The sequence below is a fragment of the Brienomyrus brachyistius genome, chromosome 9 (genome assembly GCF_023856365.1).
Source record: "Brienomyrus brachyistius isolate T26 chromosome 9, BBRACH_0.4, whole genome shotgun sequence".
NCBI lineage: Eukaryota > Metazoa > Chordata > Actinopteri > Osteoglossiformes > Mormyridae > Brienomyrus > Brienomyrus brachyistius.
This window is the reverse complement of record NC_064541.1, coordinates 2,034,899-2,051,426: the sequence shown is the minus strand read 5'-3', so window position 1 is coordinate 2,051,426 and position 16,528 is coordinate 2,034,899. Positions and strand designations below refer to the sequence as shown.

General features: G+C 42.9%; 3 protein-coding genes across 4 annotated transcripts; all 3 read left to right on the top strand.

Moving 5' to 3' along the window:
* Nucleotides 1-1,358: 1,358 nt before the first annotated feature.
* On the top strand, nt 1,359-3,638 carry rps9 (ribosomal protein S9). Of its 2 annotated transcripts, XR_007399721.1 has the most exons (6): nt 1,359-1,419; nt 2,170-2,283; nt 2,367-2,489; nt 2,744-2,930; nt 3,053-3,185; nt 3,399-3,638. XR_007399721.1 is itself a non-coding variant. In XM_049025806.1 (5 exons), the coding sequence occupies exons 2-5, from the start codon at nt 2,187-2,189 to the stop codon at nt 3,574-3,576; spliced, it is 585 nt and encodes a 194-aa protein (XP_048881763.1). In that variant the 5' UTR covers nt 1,359-1,419; nt 2,170-2,186; the 3' UTR covers nt 3,577-3,638. The 2 variants fall into 2 exon arrangements, 1 of the variants encoding a protein (XP_048881763.1); XM_049025806.1 differs by lacking the exon at nt 3,053-3,185.
* Nucleotides 3,639-3,783: 145 nt separating this feature from the next.
* Nucleotides 3,784-7,217, top strand: LOC125748979 (zinc finger protein 112-like). Its single transcript, XM_049025783.1, has 2 exons — nt 3,784-5,109; nt 5,408-7,217. The coding sequence occupies exons 1-2, from the start codon at nt 4,626-4,628 to the stop codon at nt 6,034-6,036; spliced, it is 1,113 nt and encodes a 370-aa protein (XP_048881740.1). The 5' UTR covers nt 3,784-4,625; the 3' UTR covers nt 6,037-7,217.
* A 3,361-nt stretch (nt 7,218-10,578) lies between these two features.
* mboat7 (membrane bound O-acyltransferase domain containing 7) lies at nt 10,579-16,069 on the top strand. Its single transcript, XM_049025739.1, has 9 exons — nt 10,579-10,719; nt 11,607-11,686; nt 11,799-11,928; nt 12,031-12,157; nt 12,465-12,621; nt 13,348-13,543; nt 13,689-13,841; nt 14,198-14,371; nt 14,630-16,069. The coding sequence occupies exons 2-9, from the start codon at nt 11,611-11,613 to the stop codon at nt 15,021-15,023; spliced, it is 1,407 nt and encodes a 468-aa protein (XP_048881696.1). The 5' UTR covers nt 10,579-10,719; nt 11,607-11,610; the 3' UTR covers nt 15,024-16,069.
* The last annotated feature ends 459 nt before the right edge of the window (nt 16,070-16,528 follow it).

Sequence of the window (16,528 nt, the reverse complement as noted above, 5' to 3'; positions counted from 1 at the left end):
ACAAATGCAAAGAGTCCAGTTACAGTGCAGCAGAAATAGACGACCCTCCCCACACCTCAAACCCCCCTCCCCATTTTGTCTTGTGTGTCCACATCCATTTACAAGTTAACACCAAACGCTCTGCATTGAGGTGGACTGAAACAACAGGTACAGCTCACTGAACAATATAAAAGAGCATTTGCTTAAAGTTATGCGTTTGTGCAGCACCATTTGCTGCATGCAGGTCTGTCATCAGCTGAGCTCCATGTTATAGTGGCTGTTGGTAACTTCGGGAAGTAAAACCATTGTCAGGGATGCACCGTTGACATTCATGCATGCTTGACACAAACTTGTTTTTCAGATCATACATATAGTGTAGAGATTGATTTACCTGTATATTTCCTGATGTGTGCAGAATCACAATAGAATGAATAAAATGATTTTCATAATGTTTTGTACTGTACTGTACCCTGTTGTACTGTATACTGGTTCCATGGTGTAATGCTAAGCACTCTGGACTTTGAATCCAGTGATCTGTGGCCAAGTCTCACTGGAATATTTCTTCAGGTACCTGCTGTAGCCTATCTGTACTTATGTCTAACTTGGTTCCTTAACTGCAATGTGCTAGTAAAGTACAATTTGCCTCCCTTGTAAGTCGTATAAAGGTGTCTCCCGAACATATAAATTTGTGCAAATTAATTAATCAATCAATCAATTAACTAAATGTCTAACTAACCTATTAATTAATTAACCAACAAACAAACAAATAAATATGTATTTTTCAAAGAACAACTACTGATGACTGCTGACTTCATTGACTGAACTGAAATATAAAAGTACACCAGTAGGAGGAGACAAAGAAAGGTTTGCTTGCTGGCTTATCTGTCGCTCATAACCGTTGTCCCATCCAGGGTGTGCTCTGCCTTGTGAGTTATGCTGCCTGAAGGTAATCCACAGCCCCATGTTTATGGAGTCTGTGTCTCCTCCCCCCCCCCACTGCCACCATGCACTAAATAAGTGTTTATGTTACGCAGGCTTTTGGACTCTTATATTCTGGCAATGTCCCATGATTTGCAACCAATGTACTTCTTTCTTTAAAATTTACAAGTTGCTGAACAATTCACCAAAATGCGCATTGAAATTGCTGCAAAACTGGTTTTAGATTAGATAAGCATTATTGATCCCTAGGGGGGAAATTCTTGAAACACATGCTCCTTACAGATGGAATTATAGCATCTGAAAACAACGACCGGTGAACATTTTTGCGGAATAAAGATTTGACTCTACTAAAAACTACAAATTCCAAGTTCTCTTGCATCCGGGCAAATAAAGAGGGAGGTGCCACAAAGGCTCACGGTCAATGAAGTTCTTCGGCGGTCTATAAAAGATCATGAGACGCCACCATGCGTTCTCTTTGCTGGACGAGCCTGAGAGTGTCAGGTACTGTCTTGTGCTAGTGAAATATTTCAGTGTTTGCCCTCTGTCCTTTTCTCTTTTAAGTACATGTAGATTACTTTACTACCTAGTTTCGAAGCAGCGTCGGTTTAATGACCACTGTGTGAAGTGAAAAACTTAAGGTTTAAGATTACGATATTTAAGTAGCAACGTGGTTGCTTGCTAACGCTTGAGTGTATCCGATTTAAAGCCTGTTATCTCTATCAACTGAATTGGTTTTAGATTAATATTTTTCGTGCTTTGTGATGTATAATATTAGTCTAGACCGTGTTCTGTATTTATAGTCATATACGTGTTGTAATCACATTTTTTGTCGTCATGGCGTCGCCATCTTGCTTAGTTTGGTGAATCGTCTGCACTATTTGCAGAGCCAAGGCCAGTGGTATGATTTAGCCTATTCACTTTGGCGAGGAAAGTTAACTTTATGCCGGATAGATTGAGATTGGTATCCTTCTGACGTTACCGAAATGCTAAGATCTTGAGAGAGTATGTTAAAATGTTTAGTAAATGTACTTAACGCCGCTCTTTTCAGCGCCCCCGGCCTATTTTAACTGTGGAGGGTAGTTCAGGTCCAGAAGGTAAATATCCAGAACAAGATTTCGTGTTCTCTGTTTCTTTAGATTCAACTAGTTGGTTGAAACAGAATCTTGGTCTGGATTTTTACTTTCTCGACTTGAATTATGTATGTGCTTTTTAAAATGCACATCTAATGGTGAAACTTATTCTATTTTCCAGGCACCTTTTGACCGACCATGCCGGTTGCCAGAAGTTGGGTCTGTAGTAAGACCTATGTCACCCCCCGCCGCCCCTTTGAGAAGTCCCGGCTTGACCAGGAGCTGAAACTCATCGGTACAGATCTGCATTTGCAGTTAGGCTTGGTGATTACTGACTCTGGGTCTGTACATTGTGACCAATTCTGAACACTATTTCAGGGGAGTATGGCCTTAGAAACAAGAGAGAGGTCTGGCGTGTGAAGTTCACTCTGGCCAAAATCCGCAAGGCAGCTAGAGAACTACTCACCCTGGATGAAAAGGATCCCAAGCGACTATTTGAAGGTAGTTATAATCTTTAATTTACTTGTGCAAAAAATGTTGCATATTTTATACCAATTTTTCATGAGCGAATGTGTATTCAGGCTTGTGTTTCTGTGTAATGCACATTGGTATTCAGTAGCTTGGGTTCTGTATCATTGCATTTGCTGCTGGGTAAATTCCAGCTTTTGGTGTTTTTGAATTCTTTTGTCCAATTAGATGAGTAGTATGGTTCAGCTGCTTCTCATTGGTTAAATGTAGTTCTGTTTCCCATCAAGGTAATGCTCTCCTGAGGCGTCTGGTCCGGATAGGTGTGCTGGATGAGGGCAAGATGAAGCTCGATTATATCCTCGGCCTGAAAGTTGAGGACTTCTTGGAGCGGAGGCTGCAGACACAGGTCTTCAAGCTGGGCCTGGCTAAGAGTATCCATCATGCCAGAGTGCTCATCCGTCAAAGGCACATCCGGTGAGTGAGTCGGGGGTGATGGTCAGATGGCCTGGAAGGCTCTGCCTTTAGCATATGAAATGATTTGGCAACAACCTGAGGATATTGAAGCTTTCCTTCCCTCTTCTTTACCGTGGCTCCAGCCGTTTTGGTTCCACCTGAGCGCTTTAAATTCAGCAAGGTCAATTCGGTGACAAACCGTATACCTTGTAAGACTGGTTGATCCAATCCTGTCAGTCGGGATGAAGTCTTTACTCCCTATTGGAGATTTGGCAGGTAATGTACATCATTTGGACCTGATAATCGGTATGTTGTTCTACTGGTTGGAATTTGATTTTCTCGGGCCTATGATTTAATTTGTAATCAGACTGTCGGTGGTGTCAAGAATTCCTCGTGAATGAGGCCCGAGTTGCATATTTTGCAGTGTTGCCATGTTGGATCTGCTTCTGCAGTGCTTCTGTAAATTTAGCCGCCTTGTTTTTCCTCCAGTGTCCGCAAGCAGGTGGTGAATATCCCATCTTTTGTTGTGCGCCTGGATAGCCAGAAGCACATTGACTTCTCACTGAGGTCTCCTTATGGCGGTGGAAGACCCGGCCGCGTGAAGAGGAAGAACGCCAAGAAGGGCCAGGGTGGTGCTGGAGGCGCCGATGATGAAGAGGAAGATTAAGCCTGAGAATTTTCTGCAGTACTCCTGCAAACTTTTCAATAAAAAAATCTGGAAACCTGAAATGTCTGTCTTTTTATTTTGCTGAGGTTTGAACCACAGATTTTACTTAGGCTATTCATTGGGATGTTTAACACCAATTTGAGTTTTTGCTCCTGTAGTTTGTCTCAATATGTATTGCTCAACCAGCCTGTTGTGCAGATAGGTGACTGTCCATTTGTCATCTGATTATACAAGCATTTTAAGTGGTTCTGTAGTACCTAGAACAGGGGTCCCAACTCTGGTCCTGGAGAGCTACTGTCCAGTAGGATTTCTACCTGGCTTCTGATGAGCCACACCTGTTCTCAGGTAAATACCAGGAACACATGTGGCTCATTGGAAGCCAAGTGGGACAGAGAACCTACTGAATAGTAGCTCTCCAGGACAGGAGTTGGAGACCCCTGACCATTGAAGTATGTCTGGTGTTTGTATGGGAGAAATTGTCCTGACTTTTACAGCACTGTTTAGCACAGTAATATAAATTTTACGACCGCATTTCAACTTCGTGGCTTTGTGCATAAGGTTTGTACACAACTCCCCCAAATTGAGTTTCACGCTTATCGCTGTGAAAATGAACTGTTAAACTGCGAAGTCGCATTGCGAAACTCGGAAGCCTTGGTTTAAAATATATATAATGGCCAGCCTGCTACTGGTGACCGGAAGCGGCCGTTCGATGACGTAAATATGCTGCGACGCAGTTCTCAGACACCTGACAGGTTTAGTTTTATTGTCTTTGGTTGCGTTTCCGAGTGTAATTGCGAAACATGTACAAAACCTAATAAATACTGTACACTTGTATCAGAGTATCCGCAGTAATGGTCTTCCAAGCTTTGGCAGGTCATCGGGCTGCGAGTTTTAACGAGGCGGAAATTAGCTGTCTTCCGTGTTAAAGGTGGATCAACTGAAGCCGGAACTCAGAGTTTATATTTAGACAGAAGGGTGTAGTACAGTAACTCGTCAGTATAATATAGCTTTTTTAACTACATGCATATTTAGAAGGTTAAGCTCCCGATATGATGACCGATATGGAAGCGAGTCTGTCCGTGTCACTCGATTTGTCCTCAGTAGTCGAGGAAGCCTTGCGTTCTGCAGTTTGCTCGGTGCTCTCGGAGATCCAGAGGCTGATCGGCAAAGATGTGGCCGAGCTGCGAGCGGCCGTGGCCAGGAAGGACTGCGAGAACAAGGAGCTGCGAGCCCAGCTGGAGTCGGCCAGGCGGGAGCTGCAGGAGCAGGCGAGGGTCAGGCAGAGGTACCGCCGACACGGCGGCGTGGCGAAACCCTGTGACCTGGATGAAAGTGATCGCTCATGCACGTCGCGGCCGGACACGCATCGTGTCACACATGGGGGTGCAAGTCATTTGTACCTCGGTCATGGCTCGCTGGCGTTCAGTCATAACTGGGACCAAGTTACACGGCATGACTTTACAGACCGGTTGGAAAACCTTAAACAGGATCTGACTCTAGAAGCAGACTACAGTGTAGACACGGCCGAATCAGGTAGTACATTCTCAGGTTTAACTAAATATATTCCGTATATAACAATGACGTTTAAAATTTAACTAGTAAACAGGTATCTCTTCTCCAAATTAAAACGTCATGGAAGTGGCAATATCAATGACATTTATGGCAGTAATGTATAATATAGTTTTAAGCAAATTACATCCAGCCAAGCTTTTCTGTGAGATTCTGTAAATAATAAGTGATACAAGTGTATTTGGAAATGTGAAATTCAGAGGTATGGGTTTCTTTATCATTGCGGAACTTAATGAATTTATGTCCCCAAAATCCAACACAGAGCCTGATTTGGTCTCTGGCCCTGAATCTCTGGTGACTAACCCCACACTGAGGAAGAATGAGGACAGCGACCTGGACAATGCCAGTGCTGCTATGGATCTCAGAGTCGTTGAGGTGAAGGAGGAGGTTGCACCCAGCCAGGGGCTGTCTGCTGCAGTAGAATCTGCTGGCTCCACAAGGCCGAAGCCTTACATTTGTGGTGATTGTGGAAAAAGTTACCTCTGGCTAAAGAACTTGAAGAAGCACCAGAAGATCCACACAGGTGAGGCACCATTCAGCTGCAAGATCTGCTGCAGGCTCTTCTCCTCGCAGCAGGTGTTAGAAGAGCACCAGCGTGTGCACACGGGCGAGCGGCCGCACCGATGCACCTCCTGCCCGAAGACTTTCAACCATCTGTCAAACCTCAAGAAGCACCAGCTGATCCACACCGGGGAGAAGCCGCACCATTGCAGCCTCTGCGGGAAGCGCTTTAGACAGATCCAGCACCTCAAGGAGCACCGCAAGACCCACGAGGACAGCAAGCCTTTCCGTTGCTGGGAGTGCGGTTGGGGCTTCAACCATGGTTCCAACTTCAAGCGGCACCTGCTTGTCCATACCCGACAGAAGATGCGCCACGGCCTGGCCACCTGAGCCGTCCGGAGGTTTTGTTGCCATTGTTGTTGCCATTGTTGTTGCCATTGTTGTTTTTTAAGTGGTTCCAGGTAAAGTCACCTTCATATTCTCTGGAACACATCCATTGTCTGAAATCATTTAATATTAAAGAACATCCTCACAGCTGATAATGTGCTAAAATTATTGCCTTATTTTTAGAGTGAATGCTTAATGCTAGAGGACATCAGTTAGACAGCTAGTGGCAAGACCTAAAAGAGGAAGTAAAAGCATTTCATTTATCGCTAACAGTAATATAATATGTTAATGACTGATATATTTTAATTTGATAAGATTCTTCATAAACTTGAAAAAGAAAATGGATTTATGTTCGATACTGAATTTGATTTCCTGCATGCTTCATGTTTACACCAAATAATGCAACACATATATCTACTTCCTGCTCTGCAATGAACTAGGCATATTTCGTAAAATTGCAGGAAATATTTAAAAACAGATTCTTTACCTGAAATCTGGTGCAGTCCAACTTGTGATACCACATTTTTAATGCTCCATTTTCAAGAATACAGTCAAGATATATTTATGATATAAACTTCGCAGTAAAATAGTGATGTGGGGAAAATCCAGCTGTCATAGTTTACTACTAGATTTATATGGGTATATTTGTGAAAAAAAAATTTGCTGAAATATTTTTATAGAGAAATGTGCTTCATTCATTTAAAATGTTTTTAACTTATTGTAACTTGTTAAGTGAATATTGACAGAATTTTGTGTGTGGGGTAGAACTGTAGTTCAAACACATAACATCTAAGTTGGCGGTCTCCATCATTTTGTTTTTTTTTTACAGTGAGAGCTACTTTTACAAATGAGTATATTTTGCCGATGGGAGGGATGGGGTGGCTTATGCATGAAGTTAATGGTCTAGTTGTTGCATTCAACTAGACATGTCTTTGAGATCAACAATCACCCAGTTGGCGACCACTAATCTAAACGAATTCTCCCTAATTTATGACCAAACGTGTTTTGAGTGCTGGTTGTTCATTGATGGTGAAACCTGTCATACATCTTATTATCTGGGTTTCCAACCAGGCTTGGTTGTGAAAAGAGAAATGAGTGCAGTTTGCATGCGAGAGTCTGTGCTGGTGAAGCGCTGTCCAGGCGGCAGACGGGCTGGACGTGTGACCCCCCCCCCCCAGTGCCCCACGCTGATGCCCTGAGTCTACAGTGCTGTCCTCGGACAGAAAAACGGGGTTGCACTTCTAAAAAAACTATTTCTGGGCCTGTAATTTAAAAAATGTTTCCTTTGGATTCATGCATTTACACATTTTATGTTTGATCTTTGCATTTTGACACATTGTTTTATTTGCAACAATTAGTTGAGGTATTTGTTGTAGACAAACAGTATTTTGTTTTAAGAAAGGCTACTTCAAGGCAGTTAATAAAAGCTGAGCTATCATGATAACATAACGTGTTTGTCTTTATAATGATCCTGCGGGTGGAAGCTGACCTGCATGGGTGCTCTGAGTTTGTATAAATTGGTGTCTGGCCACTTTATTAGGGACACCTGTTCATTGGAGCAAATATTTGATCAGCCAATCATATGTCAGCAGGACAGTGTATAGAATCATGCCAGTACAGGTCAGGAGCTTCAGTTAGTGTTCTCATTGAACACCAGAATGGGGAGGAAAGGTGATATAAGTGACTCTGAATGTGGCATGGCTGTTGGTGCCAGATGGGCTGGTGTGAGTATTTCAAAAACTGCAGATCTACCTGGATTTTCGCACACAATCCAACCTTCTGTAAGATTTACAGAGAATGGGCCGCAAAATAAAAACATCCAGTGAGTGGCAATTCTCTAAGCAAAAATGGCGTGTTGATGGCAAGAGTCAGAGAAGAATGGCCAGACTGGCTCAAGCTGATAGAAAGGCAAAGGTAACTCAAATAACCACTCATTAAAACCAAGGTATGCAGAAGAGCATCTCTGAACACACAACACGTTAAATCCTGAAGTAGATGGGCTACAGCAGCAGAAGACCACACCAGGTGTCACTGCTGTCAGCTAAAAACAGGAATCTGAAGCTACAGTGGGCATGGGGTCACCAGAAGTGGATAAACGAAGATTGGAAAAATGTTGCTTGTTCAGATGAGTTTTGATTTCTGCTGCGACATTCAGATGTTAGGGTCAGAATTTGGCATAAATAACATGAAAGCTTGGTTCTATCCTGCCTTGTACCAACAATTCAGGCTGCTGGTGGTGTGGGTGTCATTTCCTTGGCACGCTTTGGGCCCCTTAGTACCAACTAAGCGCCATTTTAATGCCACAGCCTACGTGAGTATTATTGCTGACCATCTCCATCACTTTATGACCACAGTGTACCAGGCTTCTAATGGCTACTTCCAGCAGGATAATGCCCCATGTCACAAAACACTATAAATATCATCTCTGACTGGTTCCTTGAACATGGCAATGAGTTCACTGTACTCAAATGGCCTACAGTCACCAGATCTCAATCCAATAGAGCTGCTATGGTGGAACGGGAGATTCGCATCACGGAAGTGCAGCAGACAAATCTGCAGCGACTGCCTGATGCTATCATGACAACATGGACCAAAGTCTCTGAGGAATGTTTCAAGCACCTTATTACATCTATGCCATGAAGAACTGAGGCAGTTCTGAAAACAAAAAGGGGGTTTAACCTGGTACTAGCAAGATTGTTCTCCTCCAATGGCTGAATCTTGCTTATGATTGCTCAGCCGCAGTTGCTCTCTTCCATGATCATAATATGATAGATTGATTATTTGATTGATTGAGAAAGAGGCAGTGGCGGAACAACTGCACACAAGGCCCCAGGGCAAAACACCGATCTGCCCTCCCCCCACACACACACACACACACACACACACGCGCGCGCATACGTATATGTGGCGGCGTTAAAACGAGTTTTAAAGTGTGGGTGCAAGAACACAAAAACGTCCGGGTATAGCCCATTCAAATGTCATGTAACCTAACTTTTTATAGAATTTAGACAGCACATAATCATTAACCTACTTTAATGCATTTATTTATACAACCACATATTTCCCACATTTTGACATCAGTGATGCAGTGAAGATACAGTCTCTATTTCTTGACGCCAACCCTCCCCATTAATCCGGGCTTGCTCCCTTAAGTGGCTGGATTAGGCTAAACTATACACATATTTATAAAGACTACAATAAAACATCCCGAAATATGTAGTCTAACAAAATGCAAGTCACAAACAAGATGTAAATAATGTATTCTAGTTGTCAAAAATTTAGTAGAAATTATATTAGTATAACTTTGTATGTATTTAGTATATGGGAAGAACCCTTACGATCCAGGAGAAAACCCAGGGGTGTGGTGGCTCCGCCCCTGGAAAGAGGCAATGCTTTTTAAGAGATTAGCCTACATTTAGCCTGGCAGTCAGTCTGATTTTATTTCGTACAATGTCTACCCGGAGTTTTCACACAGCACTTTGTTGTTTGTTGACTGAAATAATCTAATCAAGCTGATGATGTAAATGTTCCTTACAGAAACCTGTCCATCTTCCAGCCACTTATCTTCATCAAGGAAGGGGGGGGGGGGGGGGGGGGGGGGGGGTCTGGACCCTGTGCCAGGCAGCATAGGGCACGAGGCCGGGGAAGACCCTGGACAGGATTCCAAGCACAAACACAGACCCGTGGGGAATTCAGAGACAGAAAGTCATATAACTGCACGCATTTTGGGCTGCAGGGGGAAACTAAAGCATGCAGAGGAAACCTACACAGTGAAGATATGCAAGCTCCACACACACATACGAACACACATACTGTACCACTGATGCTACCCACTGATTCACTAGTTACATTTAATAATTTTGTAAGAAATTACAAATGCATATTACTTAAAAAAAACACTGCATCTAGAAAAATCAAATAAAAATTTGAGAAATTACTTTATAAAGTTATATAGTAATGTTCGTGTTGTCTACTGAATTATACACTATATGAACCCTATACATATTTTCATCCACTGTACTCGGTAAAATATTGCGGCAAAATAAAATTGGTAAAATGAAATTGGATTGGTAAAATATTTCAGTGCGGTAGAGATCAGGAACCAGTTTCCTGTGTAGCAGTGCCTCTTGTTCGTAACATGGTTATGTAACTCAACCTAAAAGTTAAGAAGTAGTTTCAGTGCGACTGAGATCGTGCTGGGAAGTTGCTTCGTTGAGTTAATAAACATAAAAATATGAAGATACCACCAGTAAAAACGGGGCACTTTGCATAATCGTCATCATAATATCACCTGGGCCATTAAAAACATCGACTCGCCTCTTAACGTTTCCCTTGGCAAATATTTTATGCATTTCCGTAACTAGTTCCGTAACCATGTGCAATACTTAAATATGTATGTTTTCTAATCAAATATAATTTGTCAGCAAGAAGCGCTACACTGTCATCGAAATCCTGGCAGGGATCTCCGGGGAATTGAGCGCCAGACACCGACTTGGAGATGCCGATCGAGGCCGAAAAAAATTGCGTGGGAGTGGGGGAAGGAGCGGCGTGTATCTCGCAGGGGCGGAGCGACCCGGGCAGCGCAAGTTAGAAAAGGCTGCCCAGTTAGGAAGCAGGAAACCAATGCGTTTGGGCGGGTGGTGACAGGCGCAGGGTCCTGGGGCTGTGTGCAGGCGCTTTTGTAACGTGAGTATCGTTTAAATTGGTTACGTCGTCTCCTTATCCAGCATCGGTCTAATAAATAGCACTGATTTGGCCTGTTGTGTAACAATAGCTAGTATTTGTGGCAGATCTGCCTGCCTTGTACGATGGCTGCATAAACATTGTTGAGCCTCATATTCAGAATTATAAAATATGAAATAATGCCTTGAGCTGTTACTCTTGATGCTTTGGTAAAGTTATGGGAGATCGGTCTGTTGTTCTGAGCTGCTTTGAGCTGTAAATAATTCTATGTGCCCTGTATTACACGGAGCAACGCGTGTTCCTGCACGCAAATATCCATTTGCTTACGCGAAAATGACGGATTCATCATCCTCCGGCTTTGTGTGGCAACCTTTTCCGGTGTCAGCTTGAATAAAATCATTAAGAGGTTTTAGATCTCGAGTCTTAAGACGTGTCTAATGGTGATATAACGTGTTCAAATGGCCTGCCGATAAGCTGTCATCGTAAAGCAGTTCCCCCCGTTGTGTGTAAATATTGAGGCTTGGCATGTAACTGCGCAAGTAGCATTACAGCCCTGGAGAAGTGGTGTATATTCAGCAATTTAGTAATACACTACAAAGCAAAATAAAAATGCGTAAATTGAAAGATATAGTTGAGTTTCCCGCTAACTAGTTATTTTGGTTATTTCAACTAAAATAGTGCAGCTGTATTGGGAAATGGGTTAAATCTGGAACCAGCGGGTAGTAATGACAAGTAAATCAGGAATATTTGTTTGTAGCTTTACCTTTTTACGGATGAGTGTCCGCCCCCCCCCCCCCCTCACCCGGTGCAGTAATGCTCTCTAAAAAATCTCAGCTGTCTTACAGATTAATATAAACAGTCACTGTTGTTCTCTGTCTGTGTGGAAACAGAGGCATGTCTCCAGATGAACTCGTCTATCTCGCAATTCTTGCTGCTTCCATACCTGTTGGATTCCTCTTCCGTTACTTGAGTGAGTGTTTCTTGGTCGTTACAAACAGCTTCTGGCTTTCTTTGTATAATCATTATTAGGAAATTATGTTTATCCTCAGTTCCTAACAATTACGACATCGCACTCCTAAAAGGTCCATCGGCCAAGCAATGGTCAGCTCTGCTCGTAGGGCTGTCCGTTACCATAGCGACCTGCCAGATTCACACTCTGCACTCTCTCGTCACTGTGCTGGGAACATGGATGATCATAAAGTATAACTGGAGGTAATAATTACAGGAGTAATGACCACCCGCATTCTGTATATACGTGGCGTGCATGCGTGTCATGGCGCATAATGAGTTTCTGGTTTTCTCTCACCGCCTCAGAGCTGCACCGTCTCTTTCTTTGGGATGGACCTTTCTCTATCTTCTGTTTTTCCGTCTGGCGTACCTGTTCGGTTTGCCATCTCCAACGCCATTCGCCAACGCAATTCAGCTTCTTCTTACTCTTAAGGTAAGTTGCAATTTGTACAGTGTTTTGTGTTTTTTTTTTTTTTTTCTGTGCAGCGGAGCACCTCCAGCAGCTGACGGTGATGGCCTTAGAGGCCATCTTCTATTTGTGAAATGGGTCAGCCATTGTTCTGATACTCCCAATTAGAACCTTTTTATCAAATCAGAGGGGATCCTGCCCTCTCTTGGATTATCGCTGTCATTACAGAGTTTGTGTCCTGATTGGCTTCTGCTCTGCATGCTGCCGGATGTGTCACGGAAAAAGATTAGGCAGAATGCTGAGTTTAACTTTGGTCTGTGTCATTTTGCAGATGGTCAGTTTAGCCAATGAAGTTCAACAATATCACCTGGCAAAGAAGGAGGATGTGACATCATTCTCCAAGTCTCCCCTGGTTAGTGGACTGACACAGGAGCCTTCTCTCTATGACACAGTGTCGTATAGCTATTGCTATATTGGCTTGTTGACAGGTGAGCGTTCCTTGATGTTTTTTCATAACAACTTTGTCTGGTTCATTCTGCATTTCACCCCTAGAAAATCACATGTCTAGGTTTGTACACTTTTACACAAGTGTTTTGTGTCAGTCTGTGTTTATTTCAAGCTAATCACTTTTGTAATTAACACAGAAGAACAGCTGTATTCCCATTTTCTTTGAGTATTTTTTTTAAATAAAGTTCATAATGATCGAGGACATCCATAATAAAGTCAGAAAATGTAGTATAGCTAATTGCTATTATCTTTATTTCTGCAATATTCATGTTACCAATAAAAATAATTAATTAAAAATTAAATCCTGACAGGCTCTGCAGACTACTGGAAAGCTTTGACAATGTTGTGACGTGATAAATACTCAAGCTCTGCTCTGTTAATGGTTCCCATTCAGTAAATGGGGTCATTCAGTAATTCAAATTTCATCTATTCAGTCTTCCTTGTTTCTCTGTCTCTTCTTCCCTGCTGTATTGATTTATAATGCCTTGGTTTCCTGCCTGTATGGCATTGGCTTCTACATTGTCTTCCCTGGTTCCCTCATCCCTTCTGACTCCTGTTTTTTCCAGTCTCCCTCCTCCTCGGTTGTCTTCCCTCGTCTCCCTCCTCCTCGGTTGTCTTCCCTCGTCTCCCTCGTCTCCCTCCTCACCAGTCCTGACTGTCTTTCTGCTTTTGTCTCTCTTCTTGTCCTCGGACCCCGATGTCTCCAGGTCCCTTCTTCCGGTACCAGACGTATGTCGACTGGCTCCAGCAGCCCTGCCCCAGGGAGCTCCCGGGTCGCATCCCGTGCCTCCAACGCCTGAGATTCGTGCCTCTGTACGCAGCGTTCTTCCTGATTGTCAATCACTACTTTCCCCTGGCTTACGTAAGGACAGAGGAGTACCTTGACCGTCATTTCCTCTTTAGGTACGGGTTATTCCAGGCTTCATTCTTTCTGTGTTTCCATGATCTGCCATTTAGTCCCGTATTGAGTCTTGTCATGCCTTACACTCGATGACACATGTGACCTGTTGTGGGCGGTCCTCCTTATTGGCTTCTTTCTCTGCTGCAGGTTGTTCTACATGACGGCAGTGTTCTTCGTGTTCCGGATGAGGTTTTACGCAGCTTGGTGTGGCGCAGAGGCCGGCTGTATCAGCTCGGGGCTGGGCTGTTACCCAGAGGGGGCACAGTCCAAACCGGGAGGCGGGCCCACTGTTCAGTACAGGTTTATATAAAATGCTGTTGTTTTTTTTGTGTTTGTTGGTGTAAGTGGATCCTTAAGCTTTTCCACCAATTAACTTGCTTCCCTTTAACACATAGTGTAATAGTGGTTCTCGACTACATTATATCATCTTACTCACTCTCTTAATATTTTTCTTTCTGTATGTTTCACCCCCCCCCCACAAACTTTTAAGTGCCTATAATAGTATAATACTACATAATAAATGGACTAAGGCAGGCATATTAAAAAATAGATAATTTCTATATATGATTGTTCTTTGCCTCCAAATGAAAATGGCAAAGAGACACAAGCTCAAACTCCACGTCATTAATGCTGTAAACCTGCCTGCCTTTGTTCAGCTCCGATCCTACATCAGCCTCCTATGACTTCAGAACCATCCAGAACATCGACTGCTACAACACCGACTTCTGCGTCAAAGTCAGGCACGGCATGAAATACTGGAACATGACTGTGCAGTGGTGGCTACATCAGTACATCTACGCCAAGGCACCCTTCAAAGCGTACACACTCAAGTAAGACTTCACCCCGCTGTCTAATTGGCGTGTTTGACCTGTTTGCAGTGTGCATTCTTGGTCTCTGAGTTTTTTTCTAGAAACATTTAGCCTTGTCCTGGATGATTTTCTTTGATTCCCTTTAATTTATAAAAATGTACTAAACTCGCCTAAACGAATGTGGTGTACCTTCCAATTTTTGCATCAGAAAATGAGCATAAACCGCTTGACTAGCATGGTTAAGCGGAAACTCAATGGCTGCCTCTGTGCTTTCCTTAGGGCTGCCTGGACCATGTTCATCAGCGCTTACTGGCATGGGCTCCACGCCGGCTACTACCTGTCATTCCTCACCATTCCTCTCTGCATGGGGGCGGAGTCTGCTCTTGAGAGTACCGTGCGAGCCAAACTGGGTCCACAGGGTCAGAACATCTTCGACTGGATTCACTGGTTCCTGAAGATGAGAGCTTATGATTATATGTGCATGGGCTTTGTTCTGCTGAGCTTCAGTGATACGATCAACTACTGGAGCTCAATCTTCTTCTGCATCCATGTCATAGCTGTGATGTGTATGGGGTTAGGGATGCTATTGAAGGGAGGGAAACAGGAGAGGAAACTGGAGCGAGAGAAAAGAAATGACGAGGATGGGAAACTGGAAAAAAGGACTGAGGGATAAGTGGAGACATGTTTGCCAAAGGCTCCAGCACAAAGTCAAGGAAGGAAAACAATTGTTGTGCGTTTTTGTAAGGTTCGTACTGCACTTGCTGTGGAAAAGGCATTAGAGACAAAAATCAAAACCATTTTATACAATAACACAAGGGTTTTTACCATTGATATGACGGTACTTGTCTCAACATTTAGTCCTTGGTGTTTTTCAGTGCCAATTAACACCATAAGTATTGCTTAGCTAAAATGTGCAGTTTGAAGGGATGGCGTTCATTATGTAGTAAACAAGCGGTGAAATTAAAGCCATAATGAAGAAATGGAAACTAATTAAACGGTGGTGCTGGGTGAGCTGTACAATGGCACAGTCGTTTCACGGCATTTTTAGAGTTTACAAAGGTATTTATTTCGTTGTTCCTACCGAGGTATGTGTGTAAGTGACTGCAGGGTCCTAACCCTCACGGCGAGTGTTGGATGGTTTTCCGGGAGCTGAAACGTGATTTTATGCACCTTGTGGTCTTTAGTATTATTAGCATTGTTACACATCGGAACAAAAATGTATTGCTGATATTTGTACTCGCAATGGAATACTTTTGAAATTGTATGTAATTTAATAGCAGTTTGCCATATTAATCCCCAGGTAAAATAGTTCCGCGTGTAAAATGAAGCTGGGGTAGCTGCAGACCTAATATTACAATGAGTTTTTATGGTAAAGGGGGTGTTTTGTATATATACAATGTTTCAGGCAGTCTCAAGGATATTTTTAATATGCTCACATTGGATCCCTAATCTTTTAAAATAATTTTGTCTGGTGGTTGGGATTCTTCTGTTTAAGAAATATTTTTAGTTTCATGAAAGGCAGCTTTGAGATCTCGTCCACTTTGTGTCATGAACCTCTGAGTCTCGTCTCTTACTGCCAGTATATAAAACCTGCCTCCTGAACAGGGCGCCATCGTGGCGATAGACCAACACGTCTTTCAGCGTGTTTTCATAACCTTCATTTCACACAAGTACTTCCCTTCACTTAGGGGCTGAATAAAAATAACAATTGAATGAAAATGTAGTTTGTGTCTGTTCTTTGTTCGTGGTTAATTAATGTAGCTTTTGTTTACAACCTACATTAGCCGATTAGATTGTATCTTGATATCCAGATTAGAGGAATTTGAAACATGCTCCCCCCACAATCTGCCCAGTCTTTTTTTTTTCTATTTTTCTCTGTGATTTGTCCTGACTCAAAGTGCCCTCCAACTAGTGTAAAAAGGACATGGCTGTTACTAGTATGGAGGCCTCTCATCTTAATCACTAATTTCCCCTAGAAACATATTGTATTTTCATATTTCAGTGGCATATTTATGAGTGCCATAAATTCTCTAAGGCTCAGTAATGGATATAAGGTGTTATCTGGAAAATCAATTAACCGTTACCCTATGCTTTATCCATCCATCTTTTAATTGCTGATCCTGACCAGGGTTTTGGGAGGGGCAGGAATCTATCCCAGGCAGCATAGGGCATGGGGTT

Bases quoted from the DNA above. Each gene is read 5' to 3' on its own strand.
- rps9 (XM_049025806.1), top strand. From the start codon at position 2,187: ATGCCGGTTGCCAGAAGTTGGGTCTGTAGTAAGACCTATGTCACCCCC. The intron at 2,284-2,366 runs GTACAGATCTGC...ACACTATTTCAG, and splicing joins CCAGGAGCTGAAACTCATCG to GGGAGTATGGCCTTAGAAAC. The intron at 2,931-3,398 runs GTGAGTGAGTCG...TTTTTCCTCCAG, and splicing joins ATCCGTCAAAGGCACATCCG to TGTCCGCAAGCAGGTGGTGA.
- LOC125748979 (XM_049025783.1), top strand. From the start codon at position 4,626: ATGATGACCGATATGGAAGCGAGTCTGTCCGTGTCACTCGATTTGTCC. The intron at 5,110-5,407 runs GTAGTACATTCT...AATCCAACACAG, and splicing joins TGTAGACACGGCCGAATCAG to AGCCTGATTTGGTCTCTGGC.
- mboat7 (XM_049025739.1), top strand. From the start codon at position 11,611: ATGTCTCCAGATGAACTCGTCTATCTCGCAATTCTTGCTGCTTCCATA. The intron at 11,929-12,030 runs GTAATAATTACA...TCACCGCCTCAG, and splicing joins ATCATAAAGTATAACTGGAG to AGCTGCACCGTCTCTTTCTT. The intron at 14,372-14,629 runs GTAAGACTTCAC...TGCTTTCCTTAG, and splicing joins TTCAAAGCGTACACACTCAA to GGCTGCCTGGACCATGTTCA.